This window comes from Mesoplodon densirostris, chromosome 2 (genome assembly GCF_025265405.1).
Source record: "Mesoplodon densirostris isolate mMesDen1 chromosome 2, mMesDen1 primary haplotype, whole genome shotgun sequence".
Taxonomy (NCBI): Eukaryota; Metazoa; Chordata; class Mammalia; order Artiodactyla; family Ziphiidae; genus Mesoplodon; species Mesoplodon densirostris.
In genome coordinates this window covers 39,549,713-39,569,709 of record NC_082662.1, presented here as the reverse complement: position 1 = coordinate 39,569,709, position 19,997 = coordinate 39,549,713, and the positions used below count along the sequence as shown (strand labels likewise).

The 19,997-nt window shown below is 37.8% G+C and overlaps 1 protein-coding gene across 1 annotated transcript in view; it reads left to right on the top strand.

Moving 5' to 3' along the window:
* The window catches only part of PIK3R3 (phosphoinositide-3-kinase regulatory subunit 3), an 83,348-nt gene that overhangs the window by 34,589 nt on the left and 28,762 nt on the right, over positions 1–19,997 (top strand). The window contains exons 2-3 of the mRNA XM_060089746.1: positions 10,402–10,510; positions 12,427–12,525. Coding sequence (XP_059945729.1) covers positions 10,402–10,510; positions 12,427–12,525 — 208 coding nt within the window. The remainder of the gene's footprint in view (positions 1–10,401; positions 10,511–12,426; positions 12,526–19,997) is intronic.

The window sequence follows — 19,997 nt, the reverse complement described above, 5'->3', positions numbered from 1 at the left end:
GGCACATGGGATCTTCCTGGACCAGGGCCTGAACCTGTGTCCCCTGCATTGGCAGGCGGATTCTTAACTACTGTGCCACCAGGGAAGCCCCTGTCGTGACCATTTTAGTAGAAATCACCTTAGCCATTTATTTGGTATTGTGTAGGAAGACAAAAAGAAAAGATTCTGGTTGTGCAATTTAAAAAAATTGTTCTAATATATACAGAATATAAAATTTATAATTTTAACCATTTTAAGTGTGTAATTCAGCGGCCTTAAGTAAATTCATAATGTTGTGCAACCAGTACCACTATCAATTTCTAGATTTTTCATCATCGCTAACAGAAACTTAGTACCTATTAGACAATAATTCCTCCGTTCTCCCCACCCCACAGTTCCTGGTAACCTCTATTCTACTTTCTGTCTCTATTAATTTGCCTATTCTGGGTACTTGATGTAAGTTGAGATAAATATACAGTATTTATCCTTTTTGTCTGGCTTATTTCACTTAGCATTATGCATTCAGGATTTATTCATGTTGTAACCTGTATCAGAATTTCATTTTTTTTAAGGCTGAATAATATTCCTTTATATGTGTATACCACATTTTATTTGTCTGTTCTTCTGTTGATGGACACTGGTTTGTTTCTGCCTTTGGCTATTGTGAACAATGCTGCTATGAACACTGGTGTACAAGTATCTGTTTGAGTCATTGCTTTTAATTCTTTTAGTATATACCTACAAGTGGAATTGCTGGATAATCTGGTAATTTTGTTTAACTTTTTAAGAAACCACCAAATTGTTTTCACAGCATCTACCATTTTTACATTCCCAGCACCAATGCACCAGGGTTCCAATTTCTTCAGATGTTTGCCATCATTTGCTATTTTCTGTTATTTTGATAATAGCCATCCTAATGGGTATGAAGTGATAACTCATTGTGGGTTTGATTTGCAGTTCTCTAATAACTAATAATAATCTTTTCATGTGCTTATTGGCCTATCGTATATCTGCTTTGGAGAAATAACTATTCAAGTCCTTTGCCCATTTTTTAAATTCAGTTGTTTGTTTTTGGTTGATTTGTTCTTTATGTATTCTGGATATTAAACCCTTGCAGATATATGATTTGCAAATACTTCCTCCCATTCTGTGAGTTGTCTTTTGCACTTTTTTGATGGTGTCCTTTGATGCACAAAGGTTAAAAATTTTTTTTTTTAACTTTATTTTTGGGCCACACCTTGCAGCATGCGGGATCTAGTTCCCTAACCAGGGATTGAACCCGTGCCCCCTGCAGTGGGAGCGTGGACTCCTAACCACTGGACTGCCTGGGAGGTCCCTAAAAGTTTAAATTTTTGATTAATTCCAGTTTATTTTTTCCCTTTTGCCTGTGTTTTTGGTGTCAAATCCAAGAAATTATTACCAAATCTAATGTTGTGAGGATTTCCCTATATATTTTCTTCTAAGATATTTATAGTTTTGGCTCTTACATTTAGAACTTTATCCAGTTTGTATTAATTTTTTTTTATAGCGTGAGGTAGGAGTTTAACTGCATTATTTTGCATATGAATATACAGTTTCCCCAGCCCCATATGTTGTAAAGACTTTCCCGAAGATGGTTTTTGGACTCTTGTCGTAAATCAGTTTACCATATACATATGAAGGTTTATTTCTGATTTGTCAATTCTGTTCCATTAGTCTGTGTGTCTGTCCTTCTGCCAGTATCATCCTGTTTTGATTACTGTAGCTTTATAGTAAGTTTTAAAACAAGTAAGTGTGAATCTTCTAACCTTGTTCTTCTTTTTCAAAATGATTTTGATTTTCAGGGTCCCTTTTAATTCCATATGAATTTGATTGCTTTTTCTAGTCCTACAAAAAGCCTACTGCAATTTTGATAGGGATTACATTGGATCTGTAGATTGCTTTTGTCCATCTGTGAACCTAGGATGTGTTCCCACTTATTTATGGAATTGTTTTCTTAATTTTCTTTTAGATTGTTCATTGCTGGTTTATAGAAATATAACTGACTTTTATGTGTTGATCTTGGACCACTACAACTTTGCCAAACTTATTTATTAGCTCTAGTAGGTTTTTTTTATTAATTTATTTTTAGCTGTGTTGGGTCTTTGTTGCTGCACACGGGCTTTCTCTAGTTGCGGTGAGCGGGGGCTGTTCTTCATTGCAGTGTGTGGGTTTCTCATTGCGATGGCTTCTCGTTGCGGAGCACGGGCTCTAGGTGCATGGGCTTCAGTAGTTGTGGCATGTGGGCTCAGTAGTTGTGGCTTGCGGGCTCTAGAGCACAGGCTCAGTAGTTGTGGCGCACAGGCTTAGCTGCTCTGCGGCATGTGGGATCTTCCCTGACCAGGGCTTGAACCCGTGTCTCCTGCATTGGCCGGCAGATTCTTAACCACTGTGCCACCAGGGAAGCCCAGTACATTTAACTTTGATACAATACTTTAATCTCCTATTTGTACATTATTTGTAGATTATGACCAAAGAAATAATTTTTTTACAGCATTGTAGCCCCTGAACACTTTCTTTAATTAAAAAAATCGAAGTGAATTTTTGAAAGTTTTTTTTAAAAAAGTCAGAAAACACAAGAAATTAAAATGAAAAATTATTCATAACCATTTTTGGTTTTGTTTTTTTAAAACATACATAAATAAATCATGCATATATAGGTAAAGTGCTCTCCTGTGTTGCTCCCAACATTCCTGTTGTATACACTATTAGCAGTTTGTGTATTCTTCCAGATGTTTTTATGCATGTGTATACATACACACAGACATATATGTGTATATGTTTGTTCTTATATCTACATATTAAAAACTGGATTTGAAACATCTTTATGTATGGCTAATATTTTAAAACTTGTAATATAATTTTTCAAAATGGGAAGAGAAGTACTGTTCATTGTCTACTAGATAGAAACAAAAGTGCTAGGTATTTTATAAATACTTATGTAGGAAGGTATTGGGTTGGCCAAAAAGTTCTTTTGGGTTTTCCTGTAAGATCTTATGGAAAAACCTGAACAAATTTTTTGGCCAGCCCAATATTTGCTCAGGTGCATTTAATTTATCACTCAGTACTGCAGTGCTTACTCAGTGCAAGAATCACCTGTCAAGAGGTTGAAAGGTAATTAATGTACCCTAATTAGCTTCTCCCTTTATGTGTTCCACTTGATCTACTTAAAATGTATGTGATTTGTAATTTTTCCCTTTATTTATAATATCATAATCTGGAAGTGACATAGATAAAAATATGCTTATCTCCATGTAATAAGAAGGTTATGTAAGGTAAATTTTTACTTACTTTCATCCAGTAAATTCTATAATTTACATGGGAGGGAGATCAACTGCTAGAGAAAGCAAAACATTTAGTTTGAAGACTCATGTTAGTTTAGTTGAACTAAATTTGAACATACTCACGATTTTAAGAATGATGAATTATCTTGAAGTTTATCCTTTTGGATTACAAAGTTCATAAGTATAAAGACTGTGTCTGTCTAGTTCATTGCTATATTCCCAGCTTTTAGAACATAGAAGGTATTCAATAAATACTTGTTTAATATATGTATGGAATGATGATAGATGAGAATGTAGAAATAGGCCAGTATTTCATTCATTCTTAATTGTGTTCTTTTAGCAGCTTTATGTAGGAACAGCTTTATAATCATTTCATTCTTCTTATATTTCTGCAAATGAGAAAAGCAAGTTATAAGGAGGCTATGGGAGCCCTCTGTAATACATGTGACATGGTCATTATCTGTTTGGTCGTGGTGGAGCTATCAGTAAACTGTCATTATCCATAAATAGCAGATTCCCCATGCTGCTGGTCAACTCAGTTCAGTATAGAGCTCCCCCAGAGAAGGAATATAGACAGAAGCAAGTCTCTGTGGCTCCTTTTGGTGATTAAGTTGTAATCTACCTGCTGATTCAAGGAGGCGAATTGGTTCTTGTTGGGCCCTCCTGGTCATGGCATTCAGTTCAGTAAGGACTAGGTTTGAGAAGCCCAGTGTTTGAACTTGAAGTTTCCCCAGGAGGGGATCAATTCTTCCTTTTGCTGCGTTTTCATTGCACCTTACTTTACTTTTATTATAGTCATTTACCTCATTCTGCTGAGAATTATGGTTAGGTGTTTCTAAGTGTGATTCCCTCTAGATTTGTTCTTTTGAGTGCCTTGTCTTTGTACCTTTCATAGTGATAGCAAAGTGCTTTTGTGTAGCACACGTTTAAACTGTTAATCCTTATACGTAGCAGAATTTTAAATTCTACAAAATTATAGTTCCAACTGTTGCTACTTTTATAAGCCACATCCTTTTCAAAGAAGATAAGTATAAATAAGTAGCCAATTAGAAAAAGAAGTATGGATTATAGCAAGCTCTCCCGCATCTAGTGATTTCAGAAGTCTGATTTTTTTTTAAAAAAACAGCTTTATTGAGATATAATTCACATACCATACAATTCATCCACTTAAAAAGTATATGATTCAGTAGTGTTTAATATATTCACAGAGTTGTGCAGCCATCACCACAAGCAATTTTGGAACATTTTCATTACCCCCCAAAGAAACCTGCATACATAACTGCATACATTAACTGTCATTCCCTTTTCCCCTTCAACTCAACCCTAGGCAACCATTATTCTACTTTGTCTTCTATAGATTTTCATGTTCTGGACAATGGAATCATATAATATGTGGTCTTTCATGACTGTTTTTTCACTTAGTCTAATGTTTTCATGGTTCATCCATGTTACAGCATGTTTTATTCCTTTTTACTGCCTTTTAATTTATAATTAAATATTAAATATATTTAATTATATGTATATGTATTCACACACACCACGTTTTATTTATTCATTTGGGTTGTTTCCACTTTTGGGCTATTATAAATAATACAGCTATGAACATTTATATACAAGTTTTTATATGGTTGTATGTTTCATTTCTCTTGAAATATACAGCTAGGATTGAAATTGCTGGGTTATATGGTAACTGTATGTTTAACCTTTTGAGGAACTACTAGACTGTTTTCCAACCAGTTGCATCATTTTACATTTTCATCAGCAGTGTATGAAAGTTCCAATTTCTCCACATCCTCACCAACACTTGTTATTATCTGTCTCTTTGATTATAGTCATCCTAGTGGGTATGAAGTGGTATCATTGCGGTTTGATTTTCATTTCCGTGATGCCTAATGATATTGAATAACTTTTCATGTGCTTGACAGGGCCATTTGTATATCTTCTTTGGAGAGACGTCTATTCAGATCCTTTGCCCATTTTTAATTTTAGTCACTTCTTTTTCTGTTAAGTTTCAAGGTTCTTTATGTGTTCTAGATACAATTTTTTGTCAGGTATATAATTTGGCTCTTAACATTTAGGTCTTTGATCCATTTTGAGTTAATTTTTGCATATATGGTGTGAGATAGGGGACCAACTGCATTCTTATATTCACATTGTTCCCCACAGTATTATCTATAACTTTTTTGTTAATTAAAAAAAGTTTTTTTGAAACAATCTAAAACTTAAAGAAAAGTTGCAAGTATGATACAAAGAACTTGATTTCTTGAACCATTCAGAGTAGGTTGCTGACATGATAGTCCATGATGACCATGTTTGTGTGTATTTCCCACCAATAAGAGCATTCTCCAATGTAACCACAATACAACTATCAAAATCAGAAAATTAACATTGATGCATTACTACCATCTCATCCTCAGATCCCATTCAGGTTTTGCCATTGTCCCAGTAATGTCTTTTATAACAAAAGGAGCCAGTCCAGACTCACACATTGTATTTAATTGTCATGATTCTCTAGTCTTCTTCAATCTGGAACAGTCCCTCAGTCTTTCTTGACTTTCACAACCTTAACATTTTTGAAGATTCCAAGCCAGTTTTTTTTTTTTTAGAGAGAATCTCTTTTCTTTTTTAAAAATAAATTTATTTATTTTATTTATTTGTTTTTGGCTGTGTTGGGTCTTCATTGCTGCGCATGGGCTTTCTCTAGTTGCAGCTAGCAGGGGCTACTCTTCGTTGAGGTGCGTGGGCTTCTCATTGCGGTGGCTTCTCTTGTTGCGGAGCACAGGCTCTAGGTGTGTGGTGCACGGGCTTAGTTGCTCCGTGGCATGTGGGATCTTCCTGGCCCAGGGCTCGAACCATGTCCCCTGCATTGGCAGGCGGATTCTTAACCACTGCACCACCAGGGAAGCACCAAGCCAGTTATTTTGTAGAATGTCTTTCAGTTGTGGTTTGTCTGATGATTTGTCTGTGGTTTGTCTGATTTCCTCATGATTAGATTCAGCTTATGCATATATGGCAGGTATTTGGCAGAAGTGATGTTGTGTCCTTCGTGATGCATCCTGTTGGGGGGCCTGTGATCTCACCATTACTGTTGGTAGTAACCTTGATTACTTGATTAAGGTATATTTGCCAGGTTTCTCCACTATTATATTAGTCTTTTTCAATACTTTTGTGATTAATAAGCATTTGTGGGAAGGCCTTCAAAATTATATGTCTTCCTCCTCATTAATCTTTCAATTTTTTCATTTATTTATTTATATCTGTGTGGACACATAGATTCCTATTTTGTTTAATGGCTTATATTCCCTTACTATTATTTGTATTGATGCTCCAGTTATCCCAGATTTGGTAGTGGGAGCCCCTTCAAGCTGGCTTCTTTGTTCTTTTGTCATGGCCCCTCATTCTTTGAGTACTTGGTTACTTTTTGGCACAACATAATGTTCCAGGTTCATTTGGTACTTGCTCTGCCCCACCTCAGCCATTTCTCCAAAGAACCCTGGTTCCTTTTAGTAGAGAATGGCATTAGAAACCAAGATCTGGGTGCTCGGTGTGCGTATTAGGATTTTGCTGATCCCAGGACCTCTCAGGGGACAGAGCTAGGGAATAGTTGTATTTTCTATAAGTACAGACATTTATATCTATCTATCTATCCATCTATCTGTTGAATTCCATGAGTTCCCATCAATAGCTGCAAAAAATTGCAGTTCAAACCAGGGGGTTCATTCTATTTTTCTACCTTTCCATATTTGTAACTTCCTTTTTAGACTGTGAGAACCCCAGCTCCTATTATCTATAGTAGTTTTACTTATTTGATCCATTTCTCTGTATTACCCAGTCTTTCATAGTTATTGCTACATTCTGCCTACCCCCTCCCTTCCCCTGCCCAATTAGAAATTCTTTGCATCCTAATCTGGCTTTGCCCCACTGTGTTGGGATGCCCACCTCCTAGGACTGTGTCCTTGTTAGCTTGGTGTCCAACACTCTGTGCCACCCGGGCCCCAGGCCACTGCCCTTCTTCACTCACCTTCAACACCCCACGCCAAGTTGCCCTCTTGAGGATTCCCTCCTCACCCTGCTGGAGCTCTGAGATCCTTGTTGTGCAGCTGCCCTCAAACATGGACATAGTCCTCCCTCACCTGCTTTGCGCTCTGACACCAGCTCTTGGCCATCATGACCAGCTCTCCCTTAATGGCTTTTGGACTGAATTGTTTGTGAAGGGGCTTCATGTTGTCTTTTGAGAGAAAAGTTTTTTGGACATCTGTTTAGAATTAAAAGTTTATTTTTTTTCTAATTTAGAAGTATTTTATTTGAAGAGATTTTCTTTTGTAGTTCTAAACACAAAACGAATGCTGTTTGACTGCTTCAGAGGCATCATTGTATTTAAATGCATCATGTGATATATTTACATTTTAAGCCACACTTGAATTTGAAGACTCAATACAAGCTTTTTAAAAAAAATAAATTTATTTATTTTTGGCTACATTGGGTCTTCGTTCCTGCGCGTAGGCTTTCTCTAGTTGCAGCGAGCAGGGGCTACTCTTCATTGCGGTGCACGGGTTTCTCATTGTGGTGGCTTCTCTTGTTGCGGAGCACGGGCTCTAGGTGTGCGGGCTTCAGTAGTTGTGGTGCACGGGCTTAGTTGCTCCATGGCATGTGGGATCTTCCCGGACCAGGGCTCAAACCCGTGTCCCCTGCATTGGCAGGTGGCTTCTTAACCACTGCGCCACCAGGGAAGTCCCAATACAACATTTTTATTATTTTTATTTTTTATTTTTTTTATTTTTTTGCGGTACGCGGACCTCTCGCTGTTGTGGCCTCTCCCATTGTGGAGCACAGGCTCCGGACGCGCAGGCTCAGCGGCCGTGTCTCATGGGCCCAGCTGCTCCGTGGCGTGTGGCATCCTCCCAGACCGGGACACAAACCCGTGTCCCCTGCATCGGCAGGCAGACTCCCAACCACTGCGCCACCAGGGAAGCCCCATTTTTATTATTATTTTTTAAATTACTTAATTTATTGTGTGTGTGTGTACAAATATACATATTTTTAGGCTTTATTATTTTTTTGAATTTTATTTTATTTATTTTTTTATATAGCAGGCTCTTATTAGTTATCCATTTTATACATATTAGTATATATATGTCAATCCTGATCTCCCAATTCATCACACCTCCACCACCCCGCCACTTTCCCCGCTTGGTGTCCATACGTTTGTTCTCTACATCTGTGTCTCTATTTCTGCCCTGCAAACCGGTTCATCTGTACCATTTTTCTAGGTTCCAAATATATGCGTTAATATACGATATTTGTTTTTCTCTTTCTGACTCACTTCACTCTGTATGGCAGTCTCTAGATCCATCCATGTCTCTACAAATGACCCAGTTTCGTTCCTTTTTATGGCCAATACAACCTTTTTAACAAAGAAAGTATTAGTTGTAACAAAACATAACTATTCATTCTACAGATTATCATTTTTCCTAATATGACCACTAAATATAGAGCCCCTATTAAGTTTTTTTTAGAAAATATGACACGATAATGCAAACTACGTTTCCCTTTTCTTTACTAGTAATAAACTATGACATCCATTTGACAGAGCACTACCCAACCCTACCAAAGTCATTTCTGCAATTCAAAATTGACCATCTTTTACACTTAATCTGTCTCCTGTAAGGAATGGATGTAAATGGTTATGTCAGGTGCAGAAGTCAGTCTGTGTCAGTTGGTATGTATTTTATATTGTGTTCTTAACACCAGAAAATGAAAAATAAGTACTCTTATGTGAATGAAACATACCCTTTGATAGTTATTACAAAGGCAGAATCAACTGATTTTTAGTCAGGGCTAGTGTCTCAATGTCCATTTCTTTATTAATGCTTTTTAAGGGAATGTGTTAAAGGCATAGGTATAAATGCACATGTGAGCAGCTTACTTCTCTCCCAGTAACCACTTACCTGACCTTGCTCCTCCTTTTCATAGGATCAAGCTACTGAGCCCTCAGCTACAGAGGCTGTGGTGCCTAGTCAGTATTTTTAAATAAAGCAGATCTCATATCATCCTTTTCTGAAAATTGAAGTACAGAGAAGACTATGGAAAGTAGTGAGAAAGAGCATACTGTGAAAAACAAAAAACCAAAACCATAGGATGTGATGTTCAAATTTAGAGAAGAGCTAGTTCATGATAATTGTCAGTAAATCATAAAGTAGGGGGCAGATTGGGCCAGGACTGGAGAGGCAAGAAGGCCAGGGAGCCCCAGTGCGCCTGACGAAAGTGGGCATGCTCCAGATGGACAGTCTAATTACGACCATCATGGCAAACATTTTCACAAAGCTGTAAACTCTTCAAGGCCAGGGACGGTGGCTTACTCAAGTCTGTATCCCCACTTCTTAGCACTTTCTTGCACATGATAGACATTTAATACGTATTTCTGGGAACCAGGGAACTGAGCTGAATCAGCTCGCTGCTTTCAAAGCCATTTTGGGTGGTGTCTATTCACGCAATTCATTCACTCCCTCTGCCAGGGATGACAAACAGACTTTATCTCACTCTGATGGACTGGTAATGGATGCCTGGAAGCATGAATGACACAGATTTTGAGGGGACTTCCTTGGCAGTCCAGTGGTTAAGACTCCATGCTTCCACTGCAGATGCACGGTTGCAATCACTGGTTGGGGAACTGAGATCCCCACAGGCCATGCAGTGGGGAAAAAAAAAAAAGAAACTGCATAAAGAAAAAATGACATGGATTTTGAGACCAATTCCTGGCATGGAGGAAAGGAGTGCCGCTCATTCACAATGCCACCTTGAAAGAATGGTGGCACAGACATTCTCTATTCCCCACCCCTGGTCTAGGAGAAAGGAATCCAACGAAAAGTTAGTATTTTATAAGAAGGAAGAAAACGCAAATAGCTTGAATATTTCATTTTTTCAGACAATTATTGGTAGAGTTCTAAAAGGATTCTTTCTTTGGCTGATGTTTAACATTTAACATAAAATAACTTTTAATTTGATTTATAATTATTTGAATCTTAATGCACATTGGTTAACGAGCTGAGTTTGACTGAGGAAATTAGAAAACAAATAATAATTTACATCTACAAAATAATAATATTCATTTCTCTTCTAGCTCTTCCACCAAAGCCACCTAAGCCAGTGACTTCAGCCATTACCAATGGAATGAAGGACGGTTCTGTTTCTCTTCAGGATGCAGAATGGTACTGGGGGGATATTTCAAGGTAACTAGAAGGGTACTATAATTGAATGAAGCTTAAAAAAATAATTTTGAGATTAGGAGTTAAAATAAAACATTTTTAATGCCCCACAAGTTGTCATTTAAAGATTACCATTTAAAAAATTGTTTAGGAGAACCTTTCAAATTTTCTAAACGCTTTTCTTCCCACAAAACAAGTGACAAGAAAATCTTTCAATTATGGCTGTGATGATTACTTTTAATACTGTATTGAGGGTAGACTTCTGAATAAATGAAACCTATACATTTAGGATAGGTGCATGTGTTTTAGGATAAAAGATATTTATCTGTCCTTAATTTTCCTTACTTTTCTGTTTCTAAGACATGGTTCCACAATCTTTGCATGCACAAGAATCATGGGGTGGGGTCCAGGAATCTGCATTTATAACCTCCCCAGGTGATTTTTATGCACTCTTCACACACCTCCTTTTGAGAAACAGGACTCTAGGATAGATTTGCTTTTTGGGTAAAATTTGGTTTTGGAAAGCTTTTAACTTACAGAAGGAAAAAATATATATGTATATATATTTTAAAATTTGAACATTGTATTTTCTTGTTTTTAAAAAGTCCTATCCATTTCTGCCAAGTCAGATTCCAGGTTGCTTCTATATTGCTCAATATGCTTGTCCTTCTCTTTCTCTTGTCTGTTCTCTCCCATTACAAAGTAGCACTCATTTCATTTTTTTTCCTTATCATTTTAACCATCTTTAAATATACAGTTCAGTGGCATAAAGTACATTCACATTATTGTTCAACCATCACCACCATCCATCTCTGGAACTCTCATCTTCCCAAAGTGAAGCTCTGTACCAATTAAACACTAACTCCCCTTTCCTCCTGTTCTCCCCAGCCCCTGGCAAGCACCATCCTGCCTTCTCTTTCTATGAATTTGACTATTCTAGGTACCTCATATAAGTGGAATCATACAAAATTTGTCCTTTTGTGTTTGGCTTATTTCACTTAGCATAATGTCTTCAAGGTTCATCCATGTTGTAGCATGTGTCAGAATTTCCTTTTTAAGGCTGAATATTATTCCATTATATGTACATACCACATTTTTATTTATTCGTTCATTTGGACGTTTGGCTTTGGTGAATATTTGGATTGTTTACAGCTTTGGGCTATTGTGAATAATGTTGCTGTGAACATTGGTATATAAATGTTTGTTCAAGTTTCTGCTTTCAGTTCTTTGGGTGTATACCCAGAAGTGGAATTTCTGGGTCTTGTGGTAATTCCTTATTTAATTTTTTAAGGAAGACTTAATATATTTCGTATTCAAATTGATCAGAAAATTTAAATTTTAGCAGTGTACAATAAAAGGATCTGTTATATTTAAATACTACTTAATTTATATTTTAAGACCATGTGGTTCTATAATTCAAGGTTCTTTTATGCCCTGCCATTTTCTTTGCGTCTTCTAGTGTTGTTCCTTAAAGTCCTAAACCAACTCTGCAGAAGGAATTTGTTATCAGTATAAATTCAAATTGGAGAATATTATATTAAAGGTTGTGAACTGAATAAATTATCCCCACTCTGATCTGACCCAGCTGCCACTGTTGCTTAAACTTAATCTTCTTTCTAAACAGCTGTTGTTTTTTTTCTGAAACTCTACAAGTTCATACCTGCCTAAGGAAGCCCTAAAGGCTTAATGGAAACACTATTCCCTACAGACAGTTGAAACCTGGAAGAGTTTAAAAATCAAATACCCTTCCTTAGATTGCATAACACCAAAAATCAAAACAGAAAGAAATACCTACAGGGAGGAACTAAATGACCTCTGGCAGCCCCCATGATTCTATAACCTTATACGTACCTACCTCCCAAATAGTCTTAGTGATAATATATGAAAAGAACAACCAACACTTACATTTTTTTCATTTTTCCTATAATTCTGTTCTTCAGGGAGGAGGTAAATGACAAATTACGGGACATGCCAGATGGTACCTTCTTGGTCAGAGATGCCTCAACAAAAATGCAGGGAGATTACACTTTGACTTTACGGTGAGTACTTTTCAACATTTTGGCTAGGGTTCTGCTAGGATTATTTATTTATGGGTATACAAAGATTCCCATATTTTATTTAAATCTTTACATACAAATTTTTTCATATTTTTATTTAATTTAGATACATAATTTTTAGTTTGGCTAACTGTCCTTTTTCTACACATTTAAATATTTAAATGTAATATTAAAAAGGCAACAGTTTTTATTTTTATGTAGCAATAAGACAAAAAGGCTTAAAATCCCTAAATGTAATGAAGTAAGAAATATACTGTTGACCTTATGAGTGAAGGAAAGGTCATGGGCACAGCCTAAGGTTATTAATGATGTGCTGGGAATCCACCCCTCCAATAACTATTGTTTTCCTCAATATAGACTTCAGAGAGTAAAACTCAACATAGTTTAGGCTGATGAGGATATGTAGAAGATAAAGCAATTCTCAGCCTATATCATGCCATCCATATGGGCATATTAGAATCTCATAACGTGGATGTATCATTCTTTATACTTACAAAGATGGGATGTATATATATTTATAAAAAATCTTTTTTTATAGATATATTTTTAATTAACTAATCTTTGGCTGCATTGGATCTTTGTTGCTGTGCACGGACTTTCTCTAGTTGTGGCGAGTGGGGGCTACTCTTCATTGCGCAGGTGTGCAGGCTTCTCATTGCGGTGGCTTCTCTTGTTGTGGAGCATGGGCTCTAGGCACACAGGCTTCAGTAGTTGTGGCTCGCGGCCTCTAGAGCGCAGTCTTAGTAATTGTGACACATGGGCTTTGTTGTTCTGTGGCATGTGAGATCTTCCCGGACCAGGGCTCGAACCCGTGTCCCCTGCAGTGGCAGGCGGATTCTTAACCACTGCGCCACCAGGGAAGCCCAGATGGCGTGTATATTTAAATAGGTTAGGAATACTGTATTAGATATTTCCACATTTAGTTTTAACAATTAACATAGCCTAAGGGCAATAAAGTCTTGTGATTTTTTTTTAAAAAGGAATATCTAAAGAAAAGAATAATGATAACAATAGTGACAATAACAACTTCCTTGTACTAAGCATTTTACATTCAATATCTATTTATTTATCAAAACAACCTTATGAGGTAGGTATTATTAATATTTCTATTTTATAGATGAAGTAACTGAAGCTTCGCTTGGTTAAGAAACTTGTCCTAAAGACACTTAGCTTGTAAGTGGCAGAGGATGAGTTCAAATCCAGACTTATCTGTCTCTTTGCTGCCTTTCCAGCCTAGTATCTTTAGGAAAAATAATCCCATATTTTATGCTAGAAATTTGGGGCTTATATCAGTTTCTAGTAAAGACATTAATACCTTAGGACTTCAGTTGTGCTGAGGAATAATTAGTGTTCTACAGTGATGCATTCAACATAATTTTTTCCCATTCCAGTCAGGCTTCTGTCTCTGCTACTCTACACGGACAGCTAAACCAGTTGCCACTTCTCTCTTACCTTACCTGACCTCTTAGCAGCATTAGTCATAGACACTTCTTCTTAGAAACAGTTTATTGTCTTGGCTGTTGTGACATCACTCTCTCCTAATTTTCTTCCTGACTCCTTTGCTCAATATCCCAGGGCTCAGAATTGGGCCTCCTTTTCTCCTCTGTATTCATTCTCCCAAGGTGAGCTTGTCCTCTCCCATGGCTTTAATATACAGCTTCGTGGTGATGATTCATAAACCTTATCTCCAGCTCTGACCTCCTGAATTCCAGGTGCATATATCCAGTTGCTACTTAGATAACTAGAGAACATACTAATTTTAATATAGTCAAAGCAGAATTCTTGATTTCTTTTTTTTTTTTTTTTTTTTTTGCGGTACGCGGGCCTCTCACTGTTGTGGCCTCTCCCGTTGTGGAGCACAGGCTCCGGATGCGCAGGCCCAGCGGCCGTGGCTCATGGGCCCAGCCGCTGTGCGGCATGTGGGACCTTCCCGGACCGGGGCACAAACCCGTGTCCCCTGCATCGGCAGGCGGACTCTCAACCACTGCACCACCAGGGAAGCCCAGAATTCTTGATTTCTAATTCATCTCCTTTACCCAGACTGTTTCTCTTCTAGTCTTTCTTTTTTCAGAAGCAGAACCACCATCTCTACAGTTACTAGAGCCACAAATCTTTTTTTCCTCCCTTTCCCTCAGCCTCACATCCAATCCATCATTAAACAAGTCCTGCCAACTCTACCTCCAAATCTACATCCATAATCTCTTCACACTTCTCTACCATCCAAATCTAAGCCACCATCTTCTTGCTTATATTTCATAGTTACCTGCTAACAGATTTGGATATGTAGAAAGTTGGGAGAGGAGGTTTGCAGGATTAGGTAACAATAGGAACAAAGATATGAAGGTGAAGAACTATAGAGTCCTGTTCTGTGAGATGCAATCCCATTTGGCTAGAGGGTAACATTTGAAAAGAGGAAAAAGCAGTAGGGGATAGAAGGTTGGAAAAGGGTCATGTTGAAGAGGGCCTTGAATTCTAAAATTTGGGGTTTGTGTTTATTATCATAAGGAGGCAGGGGAACCATTTCATTTTTTTAAAAAATTTATTTGTTTATTTTTGGCTGCGTTGGGTCTTCGTTGTTGCACGTGGGCTTTCTCCGGTTGCGGCCAGCAGGGCCATTCTTCGCTGCCGTGAGCGGGCTTCTCATTACAGTGGCTTCTCTTTGTTGCGGAGCACGGGCTCTAGGCACGTGGGCTTCAGTAGGTGTGGCACATGGGGTCAGTAGTTGTGGCTTGTGGGCTCTACAGCGCAGGGTCAGTAGTTGTGGCGCACGGGCTTAGATGCTCTGCGGCATGTGGGATCTTCCCAGACCAGGGCTTGAACCCCTGTCCCCTGCCATCGGCAGGCGGATTCTTAACCACCGTGCCACCAGGGAAGTCCCCATTTCATTTTTTAAATAGGGAAGTTATATGATCAGACCATATTTGAATAGAAAAAAATAAAAGAGGATAGAGACTAGTAAAGAGTTAGAAGGCTATTATTAATTGAAAGGGAATGATCATCCAGATTAGATTTATTCTTTAATCATTTAATATTATTGAGTGCCTACATTGTTCTAGGAAAAGAAAATGATGGACAAGCCAGACATGATCTCTTGTCTATAGTGTTTATATTTGGGAAGGGGTATTAGTGGGGGAGAGGGAGACAAAATAAACACATAAAAAAGAAATGAGGGAGTTCCCTGGCAGTCCAGTGGTTAGGACTTGGCGTGGCTCTGGGTTCAATCCCTGGTTGGGGAGCTAAGATCCCGCAAGCTGCGAGGCACAGCCAAAAAAGAAATGAGACTGAATCACTTTGTTGTACACCCGAAACTAACACAATATTGTAAATCAACTTAGTTCAATTAAAAAAAAGAAAAGATAATTTCATAGCGTATGAAGTGCTATATAGGGAATACATAAGGTTATCTGATAACAGAATATGAGGAAAGGGAATTTTACATAGTTTTCAGGAGGGCCTCTCTGAGGATATGACTTTGGAAAACTGAAGGATTAGAAAGAGCCAGCCAGAAAAGTGTTCCAGGGAGAGGGAACAGAAAATGCAAAGACACTGATTTTGGAAAGATTTGGTGGATCCAATGAATGCAGAGACTGCTATGCCTGGCTTCCAGTGTGAACCACAGAGTGGTAGGAGATGAAGTTGAAAGTGGGAAAGAGCCCAATGCAGAGAGCCTGATGAGCCATGGTAGGGAATTTGAACTTTATTTCTAAGTGCAAAAAAAATTAATAAAACGTTTTAAGCAGGAAAATGACGTGATTGAAAGATTAAATAAACTATTACCTAGGATGGTGGCTCTAGGAATGGAGTTGAGGAATCAAAGTAAGAGGCAATGTGGAGCTAAGAGCTAAAAGAATTTGATAATAGAAAAGGTATGAGGTTGAGGAGGAGTTAAAAGTGACTGTGGTTTGACCCTGCGGGGCTTAGAATGAATGTGCCATTTATAGAAATAGGAGAGCCAGGAGCAGTTGATTTTTAGCTGCTTCAGAACTTCCAGGTAAAAATATATCTAGAATATGGCTAGAAATTTAGGTTTAATGCTTAGGAGAGAGTATAGGGCCAGAAAAAGATTCAGGTACCATCTATATAGAATAATTGGAATTTTAAAGAAAGAGTTTATTTTGGAAAAAATGGGTAGAGGCTGAAGGCAAATTTTTTTAGGGAATAACTGTGTTTAGCAGCAGGATGGAGGCAGAGGAAGAGCAGTCTAAGAGGTTGAGAGAAAAGAGTAATGTCCTAGAGGTCATGGGAGTATGAAATATTAAGAAGGAAGTGGGGACGGAGGGAAGGAAGGGAGTAGGGAAATTTTAGTCACTGCAAAGAATCTGAGCCTGTGATAGAGGAAGTGAGCAGAGTCTGAATTTGGTAAAAGTCATTGGTGACCCTCACATGAGAGGAATGAGAGTGAAGTCAGACTGCAGAGAGTAGGTGATAAGAAAGTAGAGGTTTTTCAATTCAGTAACCATTTAAAAAATCAACAAATAGTATTTATTGTAGAAAATCTGGAGAGTTAACAAATCTTTAGGAATCTGATATATGCCAGGCATTGGGCCAGGTGCTAGGATATAAGAAGGAATAGCATGATTCTTCTGTTCAAGAAGATTACAATGAGGGAGAGGCATAATTAAAAATCTACCATTCCACAATTCTTTCATGTCTTTACTTCCCTCCTCTGTTTAAGGTCCATGGTCCACTATTAAAATTACCCTTGTGAATATATCCTCTCTCCAAACTTGCTCCTCCCTCCCTTCATAGTAGTCGTCTAACTATATTCCAACACTTGTTAAATTCAACTCTCCATCTATTTTTTGCTTATACCTGGGCAACTGAATGTGGAGAAAAATACATCATGCTGATTGGTCTTACATTAACTTTGTGACTGCTGATCTTAAGTGGGCATTTAGTACTGCCCAGCTGAATTTGCATTTCCGCAATCCATTTGCTCTCTCACTTTTCCTAGATGATAATTCCACATATTCTTTTTTTTCTCTTCAGATCAACAACCCACCTCCTTCCCTTTTAACAAGCTGCTTCCTGTTTCTCTGAGGACATGGAAGCAGTTAGAAGACATAATTCCATCATGCTCCTGTTGCTATAGCTGTCAACATGAATATGAATACTCTGCCTTTTTCCTGTTCCACTCATGTCCTTGTCCAAGATCCCGTTGTGGACTGGATCCCATCCCATCCTTCTAACCTACTCAAGGACATCACCCTAGGAATTATCTTGTCCTTTCTTTTGTATCAACAGTTTTTGTCTCTCTACTGAGCTGTTCCCATCAGTATATAAATATGCTATACTGTCTCTCACTTAGGAATAGTAAATAAAGAATACTTCCTTTGCTCTCTTTCTCTTTCCAGCTGTTTCCCTATTTCTCTGCTCCCATTTACAGCAGTATTCCTCAAGACAGTTCTCTATAGGCATTTCTTCTATCTCTTCTTTCATTCTCTTTAATCCATTCTAGTCAGGCTTCCATCCTTACCATTCCACTGAAACGATTTTGTCAAGATCACTTAGTGATTCTCTACTTTGCCAAGCCCCAAGATCATTTACCCAGTTGATTATTTCCTCTTTGTTGAAATGCTTTTTTTTTAATTGTTTTTTTGGATACCATTTACTTCATTAATTCCCCTCTCTTGGTTTCCTTTGTCATCTCCCTGACCACTAAACATTGGTGTACCCTAGGACTTAGACCTTGGACCTTTTCTCTTATTCAAGTATGTTCATCTTCAAATAACATAGGCTGACAATTCCTGATTTTATACATCTAGCCCAGAACTTTCTCCTGAACTTTAGATTCTTCACATAGGCTGCAGGATCCTCTGCTCTTGGATGTTCACTAGGCATCTCAAATGTAACGTGTCTAAAACCAAAATGTTTTTTCCTCTTTAAACATGTTCCTTTTAGATATCCTTTTTCACTCCAATAAATGACAATTCCGTTCTGACTGCTTAAGATAAAAACCTTGAAATCATCTTTACCTTGTCTCTTCCTCTCATATCCATATCCAGGCCACAGCATATCCTGTCAGCTCTCTCTTCAACATATATTCAGAATCCCTCCATTTCTCAGTGTCTCCACTGCTACTACCCTTGTCCAGGACACCATCATGTCTTGCCTAGATTATCTTTCCACTCTACCCCTTCCCACTTTGAATGGTCTCATCTCAACCTAGCAGCTAGAATGAGCCTTTTAAAACATGAAATAGATGATATCATTCTGCTCAGACCCTCTTGTGTTTCCCTATCTTGCTCAGCAAAATCCAAAGCCATTACGATGACCCACAGGCTATTAAATGATCTAAACTCCTTTTATATCTTTTACTTTGTCTCCCACTACTCTCCTTTTTGCTCATTCAGCCCCAGCATCACTGGCCTCATTGCTGTGCCTGGAATATGCCAAGCTTGCTTCTGCCTCAGGGGCTTTGCACTTGCCGTTCCCTCTGTCTGGAAAACTTCTCCCCCAGATATCTGCTGTGCTAGCTCCCTCATTTCATTTAGGGCTCTGCTAAGTGTCACCTGAACAGAGTGGTTTTCCTTGTGTAACATGTTTAAAATAGCAATCTCTCCACCCTCATAATGATCTCTTCCCTTTACTCTGCTTTATTTTTTTTCCAAAGGACTTAATACCAGTTGATATATCTAGTTGTTTATTTTATATGTTCTATCTTAATGAAAAATTCTTTATCCTCTTTATAAAGACGGAGATACATTCCTCATGCTCCTAAACTGGAAGTTCTGTGAGAGCATGTACTGTATCTGGCCTGCTTATCATTATGTCCACTGTGCTTCATACAGTTCCTGGCACATAGTAGATGTTCAATAAGTTTTTTTGAATGAATGGGTGCTTTTTAGCTTTTCTCTAGCAGAAAGACCAGCTTGCATTTATTGTGGGTATATGTGTGGGTATTTACACCTATAGAAACTGCGTATGATTAGATGATCCTTCTAATGTACATTTTACAGGAATAGTTCTTCATCCATCTAAATACTGACCTTCTGAGCATTAAATTTAAATCAATCCACAGATTCAAACCAATTGTGTTTGACCTTTCACAAATCCCAGTGGTTCATTTATCATGTGTAATGACATGGCATAAAGAGATACAGAAGCATATTTTTTCCCCATTAAGTCTGCTTTCTGCTATAAGAACAGTTGAGTGGGAATAGTGCAGTATTTTGCTATGATATAATGAATACATCTGCTCTGGTTTTAGATTATACCTTATGGGACTTGTAAAACACTGCCATTTTAAGTTTTGGTTATAAATTATCTTTTAAGGGACCATTGGATATGACTCAGTAAGCAAAAGTGGTCTAAACTATTCAAGCATCAGATTACATCTATCTAATATAAATGACTCTTCAAAAGCTGTACTTTGTAAAACAGTTGAATGACAGTTGAATCATTTACGTATTGTGATAGCCTAAATAAATAGTCATTTCCAAGAATTATAAGCA